The following is a 21173-nucleotide window of genomic DNA, read 5'->3' on the forward strand; positions in this document are numbered from 1 at the left end:
ACATATGATTTCACATAGTTTATGACAGTATGCATAGGACCAGTAAGGTTTCAACCAGACAAAATCATAGCACTGAGAAGGGTAAATGAACCTAAAATCACTGTTCTCCAGTTGAGCGTCACTGTGTACATCAACCACTCCAGGGCAAGCCTCATGTCTAGGATTACTAGAAGTTGCAAAAAAAAAAAAAAAAAAAAAAAAAAAAAAAAAAAAAAAAAAAAAAAGAAAAAGAAAAAAGATGTCAAGTTTATCTGCATTAGTTGTTGTTGTTGCTTTTTGGTATTTTATCTCTTATTGGTTTTCTTATTTTAAGCACAAAATGGGGTCATATTTTGTTGATTATATTTATACACATGAAAATACCAGATTGGAACATATAATTGTAATGTTGTTCTGAATAAAAATACTATGACTCTTCATCTGAATGTAAGTTGAGAAGTTGAGTCAGTAATAATAGCTACATCTTTACGTTTTATATAAAAGTCTTGAGTAGATTTCTACTATATGCATATTTCTTAATTAGGAGAAAGTTTAAGTGTAAAAGAGTGAAATGATAACTCATATTCTTATTTTAACTTAACTTTTAGACTACAGGTTCAGGAACCTGAAGAAATGAATAGCAGTTGTGAGGATCACTTCCGTTGTCAAAACCATGCAAATTACACTCTCTGTAAAATGGAAAACTATTTGAAAGAGAAAAAATTGTGTGATGTGCTACTTATTGCTGGGCCTCTCAAAATCCCAGCTCACCGGTAAGTATCCTTTTGCTGTCAGAACATCTAACAGGTATAAGAAGAATGAGGGAGATTTTGAAAATTGATTATATGTTGGACCATGGGGGAATCATTTTTTTTTGAAATATTGAAAAGTTAATATTTTCTTGCCCAGTATTTAAGGAAGCCACAGTTAGAGACAGTTATGATAAAAACCAAAGTATAACAAACCCTAAAAGTGTCAGCCTGCTTAATTACCCTAACATCAATGATATTTTGTAGGTTTTTTTCCTTTTTTATTAGTTAAACATTTTTACATATACATTTATATTACTACACACATATATAATAGGCTGTAGGTTTGTTTTAAGACAGAGTCTTACTATGTATACCTCTCTGGCCTGAAAGTTGCTATGTCAGCTAAGCTAACATAGACTTCACCAAATTCGCTTGGCTCTGCATCCCAAGCATGTCTGACAATTGTAAATTTTTATAGAGACGGCATACTAATAAGTTTTACAAACTTTTGAAAGCATTGCATAATTACTTGTGAAGCTATTGACTAACATAAGTATTGACTCAAAATTTATATTTGTAGATTGGTTCTCAGTGCAGTGTCTGATTATTTTGCTGCAATGTTTACTAATGATGTGCTTGAAGCAAGACAGGAAGAGGTCAGGATGGAAGGAGTAGATCCACATGCACTTAATTCTTTGGTGCAATATGCTTATACAGGTAAGTTTTCAATATCTATTAACTAACATTAATTCCACATTAGATAAAAAACATTATAAGTATTTATGTGCAGCAGGTATGAAAAATATACCGTGTAGCAGTTAAATCACTTTCTAAAATTGTTTGAAAAAGGACAAAAGAGAAGATTAATCACCATAATAAAAATATAGAGTATGCTGCTAAATATTGCTATCAGGAGAGAAGAAAGCTATTAACAGAAAATAAATGAATGTGAAAGTGCTCTGAAAGACCAAAAAAGATTATTGGATCCTGGAATTGGAGTTGCAGACAGTTATAAACAAACATAAGAGTATAGTCCATTTAGGAATGTTTGCAATAATATATCAGTAATGCTTTCTAAAACAACACATAGAGCACTATAAACATATGATTAAAGTTTATCAATTTAAACTTATTATGTATAAATTATAACTTCATAAGTGACAATACCAAAATGGTAAGGCAAATTAGCAGTTTCATTTGTGAACTCCTTGCAATACTCTCTACTTTTTGAGACAGTGTCAGAGGTAATTCTGAGCATAGTTCTTGGACAAATATAACCTTACCAGATAGTAAATGCACATACAAAATGTAGAGAAAATATATCTATATCCCTTGTTTACAAGATCTATGCCCATTAAAATGATCTCTATACCTATGAGCAATTTTATCATCCTTAGGAAACATGATATTACATACCAGAACTCATAATGTGAGGTTTTCCAGCTTCATTTATATGTGATCAATAATTTACAATTGAATAAATTCAAAGCGGTGTTCTTATGTATGAATGAAATATGAAATTATTAATATAAAATTGAAAGGCAGGCTTTAAGCGAATAAGAAAACACTAAGTAACTATTCCTTATAATATTCTCTATTCATTTGCTACAGTCATTTTGTATAACTTTGTCTAACAGCAGTTTTCCTCCTTTTGTATATGTACACAGACTCTTCTATATTTCTTAGTCTTAAGCCACATTCCTAGCAATGCTACTAAACATTAAAAGGCATAGATACCCTAGAAAAGGCAACAGAAATATCACCTAGAATATATGTGTTCCATTTTATGTGATGTGTAATCATTCTTTACAAATTCAAACCATTTAGGTGTTCTGCAACTGAGAGAAGACACCATTGAGAATTTGCTGGCTGCAGCATGTCTCTTACAGCTGACTCAGGTCATTGATGTCTGCTGCAATTTCCTCATAAAGCAGCTTCATCCTTCAAACTGCCTAGGGATTCGCTCATTTGGAGATGCCCAGGGTTGTGTGGAGCTTCAGAATGTGGCACATAAGTACACCATGGTAAAAATTATTTGCTTCAAATTAACTTACTGTAAAAATATATACTTTCTTTGATAAAACTGAAAACCTATGTAAGCTTACCTAGTTTTAGGTAACTTTTAATAATATATAATAGAAAAACTTTTTGTTTAGTTGAATAATACTCAGCCAAAATTTTTCATTTCAGAACAACAAAGGTTTTATTAAGTCTCTAAGCTCCAGAAAATTAAAATATTACTTATTATTAAATTGAACATCTCTGTATTTCTAATTCAATCTACTGTAGTAAAAATATTACCTCTCTGACTTTCTGCATAATTAGCAATTAGTTTTGTAAAATTGTACAAACTAGAATTTCTGTTAAAATTAAATATTACTCAATTTAATAAAAGTGCTAAGATTGTGACTACAGCTCAGTTTATAGAATGTTTGCTTAGAATATACAGCACTCTGAGTTCAACTCACAGACATTTCATAAACTGATCACTGTAGATAATATCTGTATTCTAGCCTGTATTCTAGAGGCAGTAGAATCAGGAATTGTAGGTTATCTTCAACTCCATGCAGCATCTGAGGCCAGCCTGAGATACATGAGGCCCTGTTACAGAAAACAAGAGAAGAAAAGAAAAATGCAAATAACATCAGATCCTCAAGATTAGTAACTCTAATGATTTTATTGAATTGGCTTTTTTATCTTAGAAAAACCTTGTGATTTGGTTAAAACAATTTTGATTTTATTCATTGAACTTTAAAAATCCTTCTTAATTCTATCATGTTATAATGAATCAAGTGAATATATCATTCAATCATTATTTAGAATTTGTACTAATTAAGGCTATCTTTATTTAATTGGATTACAATCAAAAGGCATATAGAACATAGATGGTCAAGGAAAATTGGACATTGGATATAAAGTATAATTTTTTACTGTGATTACTATTGCTTCCCTGATACAAAGGAATGAACTTTTTTTTAACCTCTAAAGCCATAGGTTACAAAAAAGATGGGTCTCTTTAAACTTTATCAAAAAATAAATAATTTGAACAAATTTTAAATTACTCCAATCATATAAAAGTTTAAAAAGAGGCATTTGTATAGTAGTGAACAATAAATAACTGAATATAGAATTATTCAATTCAACTAACATGTTTTAGCACTCATATGTACAGTTTTCTAAATATTAGCACATAAAAGTCAGATACAATCGTGAATCAATAGCAGTATGTTGAGAATCACACTATCACAGATCGACATTTTACAATGTGTTATTTAATTATGCTATTTATAGTCCTGTGTCGTAAATACAGTTACCATATAATCTATAAAAAGAAAAGCAGTTAGTTGTTCAAAGGTTATTCCTACCATAAAAGACAAACATGAACACTTCCTGTTAATTGCTTAAATTCTTGAACTAAATATTAACAGTTTCCTGTCTGGTATCTTACTCTTGCAGACAAAATAAATTCTGATAAACAACTTGAATTATTTTTGTTGGTCAAAATGAACTTGTCTTCCTCTTTGTATTGTGTTCTCCAAACTGAGTGTTAAGCAGGATGTCCATAAAAATGCAATAGTGCTTTGTCCTTAACACTCTATCCAATGATATGCATCTATTCTGAATACTATAAAGTTAGAAAAAATGCTTCTTAATTTTTTTTCCAATTCTGTATTGATAGGATTAGAATGCAAGAATTACTTTCTGAAATTAATGTTAGACAAAGTAGGTATTCAATTATTGTGGCTATGCAATATTATGAAAATTTTAATTAAATTTAATGAGAGTGAAGTTTTTGCTGGACCTCACAGTCAGAGTTACTAGCACACTTTGAAGTCAGTTAAGACTTAGGACTCTCTTATTATGTACTCAAACTATTTGTTTAGCCTGATTTTAATAAAACAATGTCCCAACCAATCTTAGTTCCTTTGCATTTTAGATGTAATCAACTTTCACAACCTAAGATAATGCGTACCTACAATTTGAAGTTATATCCTTTTCCATGCTTTTGACCTAGACTATTTCTGTATATAATTTGTTTAAAGTATCAAATACAGAAGCTAAAAACAACTTCTTGAAGTCTACCATAAAGATTGAAAGCAAATATGCATGAATATTGGTTAATAAACAATGTTTGTTGCCTGCCTCATTTGAGATCAGTTGGATCCAGTGACTTACTATAAAATTCTGCTAAGGATTTCTGTAGAGTATCCCATACTTTCACTGTGTGATGCTTTCTATGATGTTGACTTAATACAAAATATCATTCTTTGTTATTTACAGGAACAGAGACACACACAAATACAAAGAGGCAGGCACAGATACATATTCATGAACAAATTCAGACTCAAAACAAACAGGACTGAACACACAGGGAGTATGAAGGAGAGAATTAAATCTGTAATCTTGGCTGAATGACTTTAAGGGGGTCTCCAAGGGGAAATGATTTTCTTTCTTTAACATAACACCAATGCATTACTGGTGGCTCAGAGTTAGTCATTAATACATTGTAATGCACACAAATTATTGTTACGTTGGTAAAATGAGGAAAGCAGCTTGCCTACACTGATTTGTGTGGTTTTTCATCTGCAATTTCTCCCATATACATACCCCAAGTTGGCACCTAAAAGTCTCTCTTTGTCATGTAAGTATTCACAATGTGATAAGCAGTACATTTATTTTTAAATGTTATAAGAAATTAAATATAGATCTTAAATGATTAATGAAACATAAAAGATTTTGGGCAAAATTGCACAATAAGAAGTGCACTAGGTTAAAAATAATTTCAAATAAAATTATTTAAAATGATTGCTCTCTATAGTACTAAATACCATAGTGGCATGCAAAGATGTTTGGACATATTTACACTACTCCGTAATGCTCATCATTTTCCAATATTCTAATGAGGCAACACATTTAAGTGATAGCAATTGCATCACAAAGTATAAATTATGCTTATATATTACATATCTTGATAGTTATATACCATTACTCTAATTTTCAATGTTGGAAATGTAAATAAACTTCTGTATGATCCACTTTGGCATAGAGTAGGATTTTTTAAAACTTTTAACTTAATTTATTTAGTTGTTCACCCTATATCCCAATTGTAGTTCTCCTCCTCCTCTCCTCCTGGTCTCATCCTCTTCCCTCTTCCCCTCTCCCCTACCAGGAAAGTAGGGCCTTCCACTAACCCACCATAGCACTTCAAGTAGCACACTAAGTGGTGGAATTTATACACTGAATATCTCCATTGGAGGTTTCCCATTTTCATTTGAGGAATACAGTTTCAGGATTAATCCACAATAACAATGACAGTTAATTATACATTTGAACATTATAGCACTTTTCCTTAGCATATCTATAACTACTTTACCACCTAGAAAAGGAAGTTATATAATTGAGAAAATATAGTAAACATGATTACCGATGTTAATGTTTAAATTCAGATTTTCAGCTCATTATATAGAGATCAAGTAATGTGTACTGTAAGTTTGTCATTAAGGTAAGGCCACCCCCTCATGAGATCCCACAGAGATTACTTAACACTTGCATAATTGTTTATTAATGTGTGAAACAGTATTGTAGTGGTTTTCTATAAATGGGAGTATTATCAGCTAGAGTGGTTTGTTACATTATGAACATCAGTTCTGTCTCAAATCACAAAAGGTTCGTTGTCTAAATAGGTATGCAAGTTTGGGAATTCACAGCATCTGCATTTTATTATGGAATTATCAGCATTGTTTTCTACTTTATGGGAAATTGCGCTCTTAGGATGCTTTCACTACTTCCTAAAATAGAAGCTAATTAATGATTTGATTTATTCAAAGTCCCCAATTATTTAGAATCTGACATAGATGTCCTGAGAAAAACATAATTTTTTAATTATTAGAAGAGTACAATAATTTATTGTATTTAAACTTCATCTGTAAAAATATTATAAACTGTTTTCAAAAATATATATTTAAGAACTAGAAATTACAGGCATGCTTTGATGAAAAGTTGAAACATATCTGCTTATACTTTCTTACCAGATGAAATATATGACAATTACAAATTTAACATAAGATGTATTAAAACGTGTGTTCAGAACTTTATGGAAGTTAACAAAATAAAATGTTTTTGTATTATTTTTTATCTGCAGCTGCTGTGACCAAAATATTCTTATTTTATTAAGTAGCTTCTTAAGTACTGTATCAGAAGATGTTGTTTCTTTTTAGGAACACTTCATTGATGTAATAAAGAACCAAGAATTCCTTCTCCTTCCGGTTAATGAAATTTCAAAACTTCTGTGTAGTGATGACATTAATGTACCTGATGAGGAAACAATTTTCCATGCTCTTATGCAGTGGGTAGGTCATGATTCTCAGACTAGGCAAGGACATCTGGCGAAGCTGCTTTCTTATATCAGACTGCCATTACTTTCACCACAGGTATGGAACTTTATCAAGGTAAAGTAAATTAGATTTCTAAATTACCCCTAGGCATCAAACCAGTCATTATTTGTCATTTCTTTCAAAGAATATATAATGGCATATAAAGAATTTATTCCATAGAAAAGGTCTTCAATTAAAGGCATTAATAATGGGGGGGGGAAAGAAATATGCTTAAAAGACTAACCTAGATGATGCCCAATGTTGTAATGTCCATGAGTTTCATTTTCTTCCCTTGACAAATACTTTATAACAATGGAGGAAAATGACTGGGCCTCCTTTTCTATTTCCACTCACCTTCTAAGTAAAGTGGTAATAATCAAGATAGCAGCTTTGTGTAAGGGGCTTTATGAGGAGTCGATCATGGATAATACCTACAAACATGGGTAATTATCTCTGGTAATTGAAAGCAAGCTCCTGTCCTTTCAGATGCATTCATTATAATGGAATTCTCATTGTGCATACTGAACTGAAGGATTAAAGGAAAGATAATTCTAAAAGTAAATGTCCTTAAGTAAGATCCAAGATTATCTCATTTGTTGTTCAATTGTAATATTAACTTTTGTTCAAATGCAATGCAGGGCCATTGCTTAACTGTACCATTTAAATTAATCACACATTTTATCTCTCTAGAATACTGATCAAAGGTAAGTATGATATGTACAATATAGAAGAACATATTGATAATATGGATTTTTTATTTATTGAATTGGTCTAATATGTTCTAAATAATTTACTTTGAGAAAAAAGAGTTTTCTAAGATTAATGCAAAATTAATACATTTTATAAAACTTTTTCTGATTAAGTATAACAAATGCTAATGTACGAATAATTTCTCCCTTAATTTTTAGCTGTTACTTATTTATATATGTGTTCACAAAAAACATTAAACCCAAGCAAATTTTCTTTTCTAATGTGGCTGTTATTCCCATTCTAATGGAGTGAAAAATCATTACCTGATATTATTTTAATTTTTAATTTGCATAAAAAATTATGGCTCTCCTTATAACATTTCATATGCATCAAATATAGGTTGTTGATATTCAGGTTACTGTCACCTCCTCTTGCCTTTCTTTTATTCCCCACAAATATACATGCCATGAAAGTAGAAGGGGCACATACACATAAGTACACATGTATATAACTAAATACGAGATTCTGTATATAACTGGAAAAGGTATTATTCTTTATGGCTAGCTGGTTTTGCTGAGAATCATCTGTAGTTCCCTCCATTATGTTGCAAATGGTATTATCTAGTTCCTCTTTATGTCTTTAATAAATGAAATTAAACTAATAAAAGGAAATTAGTATGAAGTTTTCTCTAAAATCTAGAATACAGAGCAACAACTATATAATCCAGCTTCACCATCCTAGGAGTATGTTTAAAGAACTCTAACTCAACATTCTATGTACATAGTTACCTGCTTAGTCATAATTACTGCAACACTATTCACACAATCTCAGATATAGAATAAACCATGATGGCCATCAACAGATGACTCTATAAAGGAAAATGATGTTCCATTAATCATGACATACTCTTTCAATATTTTAGAATCTAAGTTATATTTTAAATTCATTTTTAATTTGTGTATTCACTTTACATGCTGATCATAGATTCCTTCCTTCTCTCACTCTGGTCCCACCAACCTACCCTTTTCCCCCTTATCCCCTCCTCTTCTCTTCAGAAAAGGGGAAGCCCCCACCAACCCATCCCCTCAAGTTGCATCAGATTTGAACTCATCCTCGTCCATGGAGGTCCTACTTGTTTCTAAGCTTCTTTTGGTCTGTGCATTATAGTATGCTTATCCTCCATTATATGGCTAATATCCACTTATAAATGACCATATACCACATGTACCTTTCTGAGTGTTGTTTACCATACTTGGGATGAACACTTCTAGCTCCATCCATTTGCCTGCAAATTTCATGATTTCCCTGTTTTTAATGGCTGAGTAGTATTCCGTTGTGTAAATGTACCATATTGTCTTTATCCATTCTTTGTTTGAGGTACATCTAGGTTATTTCCAGATTCTTGCTATTATGCATAAAGCTGTTATGAACATAGATGAGCAAATGTCCTTACAGTATACTGGAGCAATTTTGGGGTATATTCCCTGAAATGGTATAGTTATGTCTTGCGGTAGTACTGGTTCCAATTTTTCTGAGATATTAACAGATTGATTTCCAAAGTGGTTGTACAGGTTGAATTCCCCTTCTCCACATCCTTGAAAACATGTACTGTCACTTTAGTTTGTTTTTGTTTTTGTTTTTGTTTTTTTGTTTTGTTTTGTTTTGTCTCAGGTCATTCTTATAGGCTTAAGATAGAATCTCAGCATTGTTTTGATGTGAATTTCCATGATGATTAAAGACCAACGTCTTTATTTCTTTAAGTGCTATTTCTTTAAGTGCTTCTCAGCCATTAGAGATTCCTCTGTGCTGAATTTTGTTTAGCTTTGAATTACATTTTAACTGGTTTATTTTGTTGGTTGGTGTTTAATTTCTTGAGGTTTTTTTGTTTTTTTGTTTTTTTTTTTACCTATTTTGGATTAACCATCTGTCAGATGTAATACTGTTAAAGATCTTTTCCCACTCTATAGACTATTGTGTTGTTCTATTAATAGTGTCCTTAGCCTTACAGAAGTGTCTCAGTTTTATGAGGTCCCATTTATTAATGGTTGATCTTAAAGCCTAACCTACTGTTGCTCAAGAAGTTGTCTAAGGTGCCAAGTCTCTTCTGATAGACCTAGTGTGTCTGGATTTACATTGAGGTCTTTGATCCACTTGAGTTTTGTGAAGGGTGATACATATGGATATATTCACATTTTTTACATGTAGATATCTAGGTAGTCTAGCACCATTTGTTGAAGATGTTTTCTTTTTCCATTGTACAGTTTTATTTTTTTTGTCAAATAATCAGGTGTCTGTAGGTGTATGGGTTTATTTCTTGATGTTCAGTTATAGTCCATTGATCATCCAGTCTGTTTCTATACCAATACCATGAAGTTTTTATTACTATTGTTTTGTAGTACAGCTTGAGGTTAGGGATAGAGATACCTTCAGGAGTTCCTTTATTGTTCAGAATTGTTTAAGCTAGTCTGGGTTTTTTTGTTATTCCATTTGAAGTTGGAATTTTTCATTCAAGGTCTATGAAGAATTGTGTTGATATTTTGATGGCAATTACATTGAATTTGTAGATTGCTTCTGTTAAGACAAACATTTTTTTCTTTTTTTAAAATTTTTTTATTAATTTATTATGGTTACATCTCAATGTTTATCCCATCCCTTGTATCCTCCCATTCTTCCCTCCCCCCCATTTTCCCATTATTCCCCTCGCCTATGACTGTTCCTGAGGGGGATTACCTCCCCCTGTATATGCTCATAGGGTATCAAGTCTCTTCTTGGCAACCTGCTGTCCTTCCTCTGAGTGCCATCAGGTCTCCCCCTCCAGGGGACATGGTCAAATGTGAGGCACCAGAGTACGTGAGAAAGTCATATCACACTCTCCACTCAACTGTGGAGAATGTTCTGACCATTGGCTAGATCTGGGTAGGGGCTTAAAGTTTACCACCTGTTATTGTCCTTGGCTGGTGCCTTAGTTTGAGCGGGACCCCTGGGCTCAAATCTGCCTATCCTAATGTTCTACTTGTAGGTTTCTAGGACCCTCTGGATCCTTCTACCTTGCTATTCTCCCATGCTTCTCTCATTTAGAGTCCCAATAGGATGTCCTCCCTAAACAGGCAAGTGAAAGTCCTGTATGACAAGAACTTCAAGTCTTGGAAAAAAGAAATTGAAGAAAATATCAGAAGATGATAAAAATCTCCCATGCTCAGGGATCAGTAAGATTAATATACTAAAAATGCAGAATCCCTAGAAATACTCCATTTTTAGTATGTTAATCTTACTGATCCCTGAGCATGGGAGATTTTTTTTCATCTTTTGATATTTTCTTCAATTTCTTTTTTCCAAGACTTGAAGTTCTTGTCATACCGGACTTTCACTTGCCTGTTTAGAGTTATACCAAGATATTTTATAATTGTTGCTTTTGTGAAGGGTGACTTTTCCTCTAGTTTCTTTCTCAGTGCATTTGTCTTTTGTATAAAGGAGGGATAATGATTTTTTAGTTAATTTGTATCCAGCCACTTTGCTCAAGGTATTTATCAGCTGTATGTGTTCTCTCATAGAATTCTTGGGGTCACATGTGTGTACTATCATATCATCCATGAAGAGAGATACTTTGACTTCTTAATTTCCTATCCCCTTGGTCTCCTTCAGTTGTTTTATTACTCTAGCTAAAACTCCAACTGCTATATTGAATAGATATAGAGAGAGTGGGCAGCCTTGTCTTGTTCCTGATTTCAGAGGAATTGCTTTAAGTTCCTCTCCATTTCATTTGATGTTGCTTATTAGTTTGCTACATATTGACTTTATTGTGTTTAAATATGTGCCTTGTATCATTTATCTCTCTAAGGCTTTTAACAAGAATGGCTGGTGAATTTTGTCATGTTTTTTCAGCATCAAAATAGATGAATGTGTGGTGGTTTTACTTTCAGTTTGTTTATATGTAGATTTCATTGAAGGATTTTTGTACATTGAACCACCCCTGCATGACTAGGATGAAGCTTATTTGGTCATGGTGGATGACATTTTTGATTTGTTATTGGATTCAGTTTGTGAGTATTTTATCGTGTATTTTCCTGTTAAAGTTCACAAGGGAATTGGTCTGAAATTCTCTTTGTTGGTTCTTTGTGTGGTATAGGTATCAGGGTAACTATGGCCTCATAGAATCAGCTTGGCAATGGCCCTTCTGTTTCAATTTTGTGGAATAGTTTGAGGTGTATTTTTATTAACTCTTCTTTGAAGGCAAGTTAGATTTCTATGCTGAAACTATCTGGCTCTGGGCTTTATTTGGTTGGAAGAAGTTAGTGACTTCTATTTCATAAGTATTTCTTGCTTAAATTGTTTTCCTGATCTTTACTAAACTGTGCCCAGTGGAATCTGTCAAGAAAACTGTACATCTCTTTTAGATTTTCAAATTTTGTGGCCTACAGGCTTTGGAAAAAAGACCTGAAAATTCTTTGGATTTCCTCAGGGTCTGTTGTTATGTCCTCAATTTCATTTCTTATTTTGTTGATTTGGATATTGTCTCTCTGCCTTTTAGTTAGTTTGGCTAAGGGTTTGTCTATCTGTCAATTGTCTTAAGGAATCAGTTCTTGGTTTCGTTGATTCTGTGTATTGTTCTCTTTGTTTATGATTTATTGATTTCAGCCCTGAATTTGATTATTTCTAGCCATCTACTCCTCCTGGGTATGTTTGCTTCTTTCCTCCCTAGGGTTTTCATCTGTGTTATTAAATTAGTAGTATACGCTATTTCTACTTTCTTTATGAAAGCACTTAGTACTATGAACTTTCCTCTTAGCTCAGATTTCATTGTGTCCCATAAATTTGGGTATGTTGTGCCTTCATTTTCACTGAATTTATGAAGTCTTTAATTTATTTCTCTACTTCTTCCTTGACCCAGTGGTCATTGAGTAGTGAGTTGTTCAGATTCATGTATGTGTAGACTGTTTGTTGTTTGTGTTGTTGTTGAAGTCTAGCTTTAAAATGTGTTGATGTGATAAAAAACAAGGGTTATTTCAGTTTTCTTGTATCAGTTGAGGCTTGCTTTGTGACCAAGTATATGGTCAGTTTTGGAGAAGGTTCCATAAGGTGCAGAAAAGAAGGTGTATTCTTTTGTGTTTGGATGAAATGTTCAGTAGATATCTGTTAGAACCATTCTTTCTTTTTTTGAAACCAGGTTTACGTTTCAAATTAATTTTTTAAATTTTAATTTTATTAATTTATTCAGATTACAACTCAATTGTTACCCTATCACTTGTATCCTCCCATTCCTCCCTCCCTCCCACTTTCACTCTATTCCTCTCCCCTAGATCTAAGACCGAGAGGGACCTCCTCCCTCACTATATGGTGATAGGCTATCAAGTCTCATCTTGGTAGCCTGCTTATTCTTTCTCCACAGTTATGTGGAGAGCAGGGACTGACTCTGACATGAAATCTGGTGCTCAATATTTGACCACCTCCTCTTGGTGTGGAGGCCTGATGGTACATTTCAAGTTTAGAAGCTAGAACACCCCACTTGTTATTTAGCTGGTAAATATTTCACTTGTATATTCATATCATGAATTATCACTTAGCTTAAAAGGGGGAAAACTATTGATACATGAAATAAATGTGAATGGATCTCAAAAGCATTATGACAAGAAACAAAAGCCAGTGTCAATGGCAATAGACTACTTCAAATCTATTCATATAGCATTTTTAAGAGTCAAATTATAGAGATGGAAAACAGTCAGATCTCACACTACTATTTTATTTCTATTGCCTTCACACTTGTTGCTGTCCCTTTGACTCCTTTCTTCTTTGCATTATTTATTTTCTTATTTTAATTTTATTAATTTATTCAGATTACAACTAAATTGTTATCCCATTTCTTCTATCCTCCCATTCCTCCCTCCCTTCGGCTTTCACCCTATTCCCCTCCCTTAGGTCTAAGACCGAGGGAGATCTCCTCCCCAACTATATGATCCTAGGCTATCAGGACTCATCTTGGTAGTCTGCTTCTTTCTTTGAGTGCCACCAGGCCTCCCCACCAAGAGGAGGTGGTCAAATATGGAGCACCAGAGTTCATGTCAGAGTCAGTTCCCGCTCTCCACATAACTGTGGAGAATTTCCTGTCCGTTGGGTAGATCAGAGTAGTGGTTCAATGCAAAAGGCAAGTCATACGAAAGTCTTCATTTACCAGGAGATTGGGATAGATGTGAGGACGTCCTTCTGAGACTCTAAGTAAGAGAAATATAGGAGATGGGGAAATAGAAGGACCCAGATGGTCCTAGAAACCTACAAGAAGAACATCGTGATGGTTGGATCAGGGTCCTGGGGGGTCTGCTCAAACTATTGCACTAACCAAGAACAATACAAGGACCATTATTTCTTTGTTTAGTTTCTGTCTCGATGACCTGTCCTTTGGTGAGAATGAGGTCTTGAAGTCTCCCACTATTAGTATATATGGATCTACGTGTGTTTTAAAATTTAGCAATGTTTCTTTTACAAATGTGGATGTCCTTTTATTTGGCGCACAGATGCTCAGAATTGAGATGTCATCTTGGCAGATTTTTCCTATGGTGAATATGAAGTGGTCTTCCCCATTTCCTTTGATTACTTTTGTTTGAAAGTATTTTATTAGATATTAAATGACTACTCCAGTTAGCTTCTTGGGTCTACTTTCATTGAAAACCTTTTATCAGCCCATTACTCTAAGGCAATGTCTGTCTTTGTTGTTGAGGTGTGCTTTGCTTATGCAGCAGAATGATGGGTCTTGTTTACATGTTTATTCTCTTAGCCTGTGTCTTTTTATTGGGAAATTATGTCCATTGAAGTTGAGAGATATTAATGTCTAAGGATTGTTAATTAAAGTTATTTTTGTATTGGTATTTGCAGTATATTGTGTGTTTCTCTTCTTTTGGTTTTGCTGCAGTCAAGTTATTCATTTCCTGTGTTTTCTTGAGTGTCGTTAACTTTCTTTTGTTGGCGTTTTCTTTCTAGTTATCTCTTACTGTGCTTGGCATGGGAATGGATATTATTTTGGTTTGGTTTTGTCATTGAATATCTTGTTTTCTCCATCTATAGTTATTGAAAGTTTTGTTTGGTACAGTAGTTTGTGATGACATCTGTTGTCTCTTTAGTTTTGCAAGGCATTTGCCCAAGATCTTCTAGGTTTTAGACTCTCTGATGATAAGTCAGGTGTGATTCTGGTACATTTGCCTTTATATGCTACTTGGCCTTTTTCCCTTGTGGCTTTTAGTATTTTTTTCTTTGTTCTGTACATTTAGTGTTTTACTTATTATATGGCAGGAAGATGTTCCCTACTGGTCTAATCTATTTGGTGTTCTGTAGGCCTCTTTTATGTTTATCGGCATTTCTTTCTTTAGGTTGGAAAAATGTTATCTTCTGTGCTTTTATTGAAAATATGTTCTAGGCCTTGGAAAAGGGAATCTTCTCATTCTTTTATTCATACTATTCTTAGATTTTGTCTTTTCTTAGTGTTCTTGATTTCTTAAATGTTTTCAGTCAACAACTTTTTAGATTTCACATTTTCTTTGACAGATGTATTTATTTATTAGATTGTATCTTTTACACCTGAGATTACTTTTTCATCTCTTGTATTCTGTTGGTGATGTTTCCTCTTGTATTTTCTGTTTTCCTCCAATCTCTAGGATTTCCTCATTTTGTGTTTTATTTACTTTTTCTATTTAAATTTTCAGGTCTTGAACCATTTTATTCATTTCCTTCACCTATTTGTTACTGCTTTTCTATATTTCTTTAAGTAATTTATTAATTTCCTTTTTAAAGGCCTCTATATGTTTGCTTTTGTTTTCTTGTATTTCTTTGAGGGATTTATTAATTTCCTCTCCAAACCCCTTTAGCATCATCATAAGCATATATTTAAGGTAATTTTATTCTATGTTTTTGTGTGTTAGGGTATCCAGGGCAGCTTTTAGTGGCATAGCTTTGTTCTGTTGTTGTCATATTGCCCTGGCTTCTTTTGATTGATTTTAGGCTGCCCTTTAGCCACCTGGTTGTCTCTAACATTGGCTGGTTGTTTCTGGTGCCTGCTGATTCTCTGGGGAAGCGCACTGGGCAGGAGGCTAGATGTTCCTGGAGCAGCCCTCTTCAGGATGGTGTGTATGGTGGCCTGGCAGCTGGATCTCAGGGATTAGGCCACAGTTATTCATAGGTGGCTGTGTCTCATTTGGATACACAGGAAAGGTATTAGAGGTGGGATGTCTAGCCTACAGGTCTCCCCATGATCCCAGATGCCCTCCTGTCAGCAAGGGAAGTCTTGGAGTCAGCAACCCTGCCACTAGCTTTCTTACTTCACAGTCACTTAGCTTCAGATGTCCAGACACTGTGCACAATGGGAGCCATCATCTTGGAGCAAGATCTTGTGTGTTCCTAAGGTCTGGCAGGTCTCATCAGGGAGGCAGGTAGAGGTTTGGACCACAGGCTGAGACCATTTCTCTGGATCCCAAAAGTCAGGTGGCCAGAAGATAGAACTGTATGCCCCAGAACCTGCAAGGCTTCCTAGTGATGGCAGGAGTAGTTGTGTGGCCAGAGGTTGAAACACTTAGTTCCTGCCACTCTTGGGCTCTCCTCTCATCTGGGAAACTCAGATGCTTTTGTTTTGGAGTCCTCGTCATGGCCTCTCCTAGAATCTAAGATTTTTAGGCCCTACTCAGACTAGCCAATCATAGTCTAGCATCAACTTTACAAATATATGTCTTAACCTGTGCATCAGATATTTTTAGGTATGCAAAATCTTGAGAAGTCTTTCTGTATCTGAAGCTCATGAACTTAAGTTCTTTATGTAGATTTTATATTTTTCAGTAGGTATTAGTTTAAAGCTCTCTATATTAGAATGAAGGGATATGTTATATCTAAACATACAACTCTTGTTCTCTCAACTTTAATAATGCTGTATGCCTAAAATATGTTTATGTAAAAATTTCCTCATGCTGTTAGTGAGAGGCAATGACATACACATGTAAGCTTTCTAGACTAGTTAATATGCAAGGAACATGATAGAAATAAAATATACAAAGATGATAAATCTATAAAGTGTTTTTTTTAAAGTTGTGTATCTTAGTCTTCAAACCTATTTTGAATATGGTGCCCACTACTTGTTCACTTCCCCCTGGTGAGGTGGCCTTGCCAGGCCACCCAGGAAGAGGATGCAGGCAGTCCATAAGAGACTTGACAGGCTGAGGTCAGATGATAAAGGAGGAATGTTTCCACTTTCAGAAGACTAGGGGATGGGGGAGGGGGATAAGTGAGGGAGGGTGGGACTGGGAGATAAAGAGGAAAGGGGCTACAATCAGGAACACATTTTTTTAATCCTGAAATTACAAGTTGAAAGAAAACAAAATTGCACATTTCCAGGAAAAATAAGGAAATGTCAGAGAAATTTTATGAAACTCGATTAATAATTTCACTCCAGCAAGCTTGGTTGCTATCTCTTTTCATGTATTATGACAGCACATATCCAAAACTGAAAAAAAAAAAAAAGAATAGAATAGAATACATGTTAGCATTATGAAATTTGTCCATGACTTTTCACCAGTTCATCTTGGGAGCAATATTTTCTTATATTTCTTCAGTGTTATTTAGGATCCTATATTGTATCACATAATGATAGAATTCATCACCTACTTTGAAGGTCTTGACTAGTTATTCACATTATACATTAACTCATTTTAAAAAGCATATACTTTTAGAATAATGCTCTTAAGTAATGATAAAGATACAGTACCCTTTCAGTGGATTATATCTTAACACAGCATGTTTCTATGACATCTCCGATAGTCCAGATATACAAACATGTCAATTTATTGCATTATCCACAAGCAATGGATTAAGATACTCGACTTTGTGTGATTATAGCTAATCATTTTTATTACTTTTGCTAATTATTTTTATAAGTGTCTTTTCCAATACTTACTCTTTTGTATGACAGAAAAATATTTCTGATGTTGGACTTCTGATATATGTACAATGTACCATTTATTTCCAGTTACTTGCAGATCTGGAAAACTGTGCAATGTTTACTGATGATCTGGAGTGTCAGAAGCTACTAATGGAAGCTATGAAGTATCATCTTTTGCCTGAGAGAAGATCCATGTTGCAAAGCCCTCGTACCAAACCTAGAAAATCAACTGTGGGTGCACTTTATGCTGTGGGAGGTATGGATGCTGCTAAAGGTAAAAGCAACACATTAATCAATTGAGAAATATCTCCATTTGAAAAAGAAGAGATAGTTCTAACAAACTCCACATTATGAGGATGCGATTGAATCTTTATTATCTAAGTGTATTTGAAGTTGGTTTTCATAAATAGGGTATTGTTTTGTGATCTCTTTTTTTCTTCTTATCTTATGGATCATTAATCCTATAATTAGGATTGAATTAACACTGAATAGGGATTTTATTTTATGGACACAATTCTATGTTTGAATATTCAGTTTTCCCTATCAAATCTTTTCAGAGACATTATTTATCATCTATCTATCTACCTATCTATCTACATCCATATAATCTATATAGGTTTATATGGTAAGTGAAAAGTAAAAGAGATAAGTGCATTCAAGTGTATTTTGACACAAATGGAATAGTGACCTATAGATGTTGCTCTCAGCTCTCTGCTACATGCTAAAAGGCTAATTATAAAAATATTAAAGTGCTGAAAGTAAGATCATCACTTCAAATTTGCAATAAAAGCTTGACTTCACATAAATAATAATTCCATGAAATGAAATAAGAAATTTCTGAATCTATTAGCCTTCCCCTTCTTGAACATATTTTGTCTATGACTTTGGTTATTGTAAGTGATTTTTCACTCTTGCAATACATTTTGCTCATATGATGAAGCAAAGATTTAGTTTTTATTATTTTATTTTATATGCAAGGGTGTTTTGTTTTCATGCATGTCTGTGAAACATGCATATATGATTCTCATGAATATAGTCTCAATGAGACTAAAAGAGACATCAGGTCCCACAGAAGCTGAGTTACAGATGGTATTGTGCCACCATGTTAGTGTTGGGAATATAACCTGGGTTATGGGGACGAGCAGCTGGTGCTTTAACCAGCTGAATCATCTCTACAACATGGATCAAGGATTTTATAACTAAAATTTGATTTTGAATAATGTAAATCATGTTTAGAGACAACTGTATTGAAAATTCAAAAGCTGAAATTATACTTGATAAATTGACAAAATGAACTAGAAATTGAAAATCCATTATATTAGTTCAAATTTTTAATAGAACATAGAAAATATGTTAATATTCAATTAGTGAATATTCTATTACTATAAAAGTCTGAGTCTGAGAAATTTAAAACAATAGAAACTTATAAAAATAGAGCTGGAAGTCTAACATAGTTGAAAGTAGAAAGATAAAAGAGAAAGTGAAAATAGTAAAAAGCATAGAGGAGCAATACTGATTTTTATTATTGTCCCTTAATTGAGAATAGAATAGTTATGACACTTTTATATATACATATGATATAATTTGTTGTTATTCACCTCTCTTATTTTTTCTCCTTATTATTGTCTTTTCTTAAAAATGTTGCTGAATTTTTACTTTGGAATAGACTGCTCTCATGATAACTACCAGAGTTCTGTGAGAGCAGAATTAATTAATTTGTGAGGGAAATAGTTCATCATTTTATCACTTCTTCAAATGTAAACATCTCTAAATGTTGCCATATTATAGACAAAATTTTCAATATATGATTTCTAGAAGAAAGCAGGTGATGATGGTGGTACACTTATTTAATCCTATCACTGGAGCGGCAGAGGCGGGTGGATATCTGGCTTCAAGACCAGCCTGATCTAAACAGCATGGTTTAGGAAACCTGGGGCCACACAGAGAAACAACGTCTCAACAAGGAAACTACAACAAAAAAATCCAAACTAAACAAAACCAAATCAAAACAAAAACACAGAACCCTAGATGATTTATTTTCAAATTCGACACTTCTGAAAATGAGATTGTAAATGGATGCAAATTTCCAACATTGTAGAACTACATCATACAACTAGTGTTTTTCAGAAAATAACAAATATTATAGGATAGCATAATTGTTTGAAAATTTGGTATTTTATTGCTTTTTGTTGCTTTGTTTTTCAGTTTTGGTTTAGTTTTTCTTTCCATAGTGTAGACTGACATAAAGGTCATGGTAGTCCTCCTGCATCAGCTAAAGTGCTGGGATTACAGACATGAGCCACTATGCTTGGCATCATTGCACTGAATAAAAAAAAACTTAACAGCTTTGTGGTACTTAAATTAAATGAACATGCTAAGATACTGTTCTACTTTTGAGCTAAAAATTCTATCTAACTTGTGATTTCTGTAAAGGCACACTCTGCAATATAGGAACAATTTTAAATGTTGAGGAGTTTGTTTATTTCATTTATTAATTGTATGTGTGAGCATATGTGTGTCACAGTGTGCATGTGAAGACAATTTACAGGCAGCAGTTGTCTCCTTGGAATCAAACTCGAGCCATCAGGCTTAGCTACCAGCACCCTTATCCACTGAGCCATTTTTCTGGTACAGTATAGAAACATTTATGTGTGCATGTTTTTTTTGCATTTACTTCTATTTTGTCATTTTTAAGAATTTATTGTCTATTTTAAATTTAAAAGATGGATTTTTTAAACAACAATGTAGTTATAAGTACATGCAGCTTTATATCTTATTCTAAAAATAAGGGAAGTAGGAAATTTTTGTAACTAAATTCTATTACAATTACAGTTCAGTTTGGTAAGCAGTCAAACCTTTCAGTTTTAGGTGCCTTCTCTGAGTTCCTGATAGACAGAGAAGCCATAAAAGTCTCTATGGGAAAATGCTTAAATTAGGAAAACAATAAGAGCTCATATTTTCAATTATCTTTTGACAACACATCATAAGTCTGACCATAGTACTCAAAAGAGCTTCCATTATTTCAACATTGTGCATTTTAAGATTATATAATCTTGAAATGCTATTGAGTGAATTTGTACTAAAAATATATATATATATGCCTTTGTCTCTATTGCCACTATTCTAGAAGGGGTAGACACAAAACTCTCCCTATGGGCTCTTTAAAAACCAGTGTGAACCCTTAAGAACAACATTAAAACAGTAAAGAATTAGATACAAAATCTAAGTGTTAAGTGCAAAAAAATGTAAATGGTTGCATTTGCTTATATAAATAAACATTATATGTTATACATATACCTTTATATTATTACACATAACACAATAAACTACCTTTAGCAGGAAGAACCATGAAACAATAAGGAATTATATAAATGGTAAATTCTTAGTGTTTTGGTTTAATTAATAAAAATAAAATTTGAAATTAAAATAAACAAATAATAAAAATATCAGTTTTTGGTAAAAAATAAATAA

At 33.2% G+C, this 21173-nt stretch overlaps 1 protein-coding gene across 1 annotated transcript in view; it reads left to right on the plus strand.

Annotated features, from left to right (window-relative positions):
- Klhl4 (kelch like family member 4) overlaps positions 1-21173 on the plus strand; it is a 60268-nt gene that overhangs the window by 29450 nt on the left and 9645 nt on the right. The window contains exons 2-6 of the mRNA XM_051141823.1: positions 588-752; positions 1312-1448; positions 2559-2755; positions 6950-7162; positions 17790-17976. Coding sequence (XP_050997780.1) covers positions 588-752; positions 1312-1448; positions 2559-2755; positions 6950-7162; positions 17790-17976 — 899 coding nt within the window. The remainder of the gene's footprint in view (positions 1-587; positions 753-1311; positions 1449-2558; positions 2756-6949; positions 7163-17789; positions 17977-21173) is intronic.

The sequence above is a fragment of the Acomys russatus genome, chromosome X (genome assembly GCF_903995435.1).
Source record: "Acomys russatus chromosome X, mAcoRus1.1, whole genome shotgun sequence".
Lineage (NCBI taxonomy): Eukaryota > Metazoa > Chordata > Mammalia > Rodentia > Muridae > Acomys > Acomys russatus.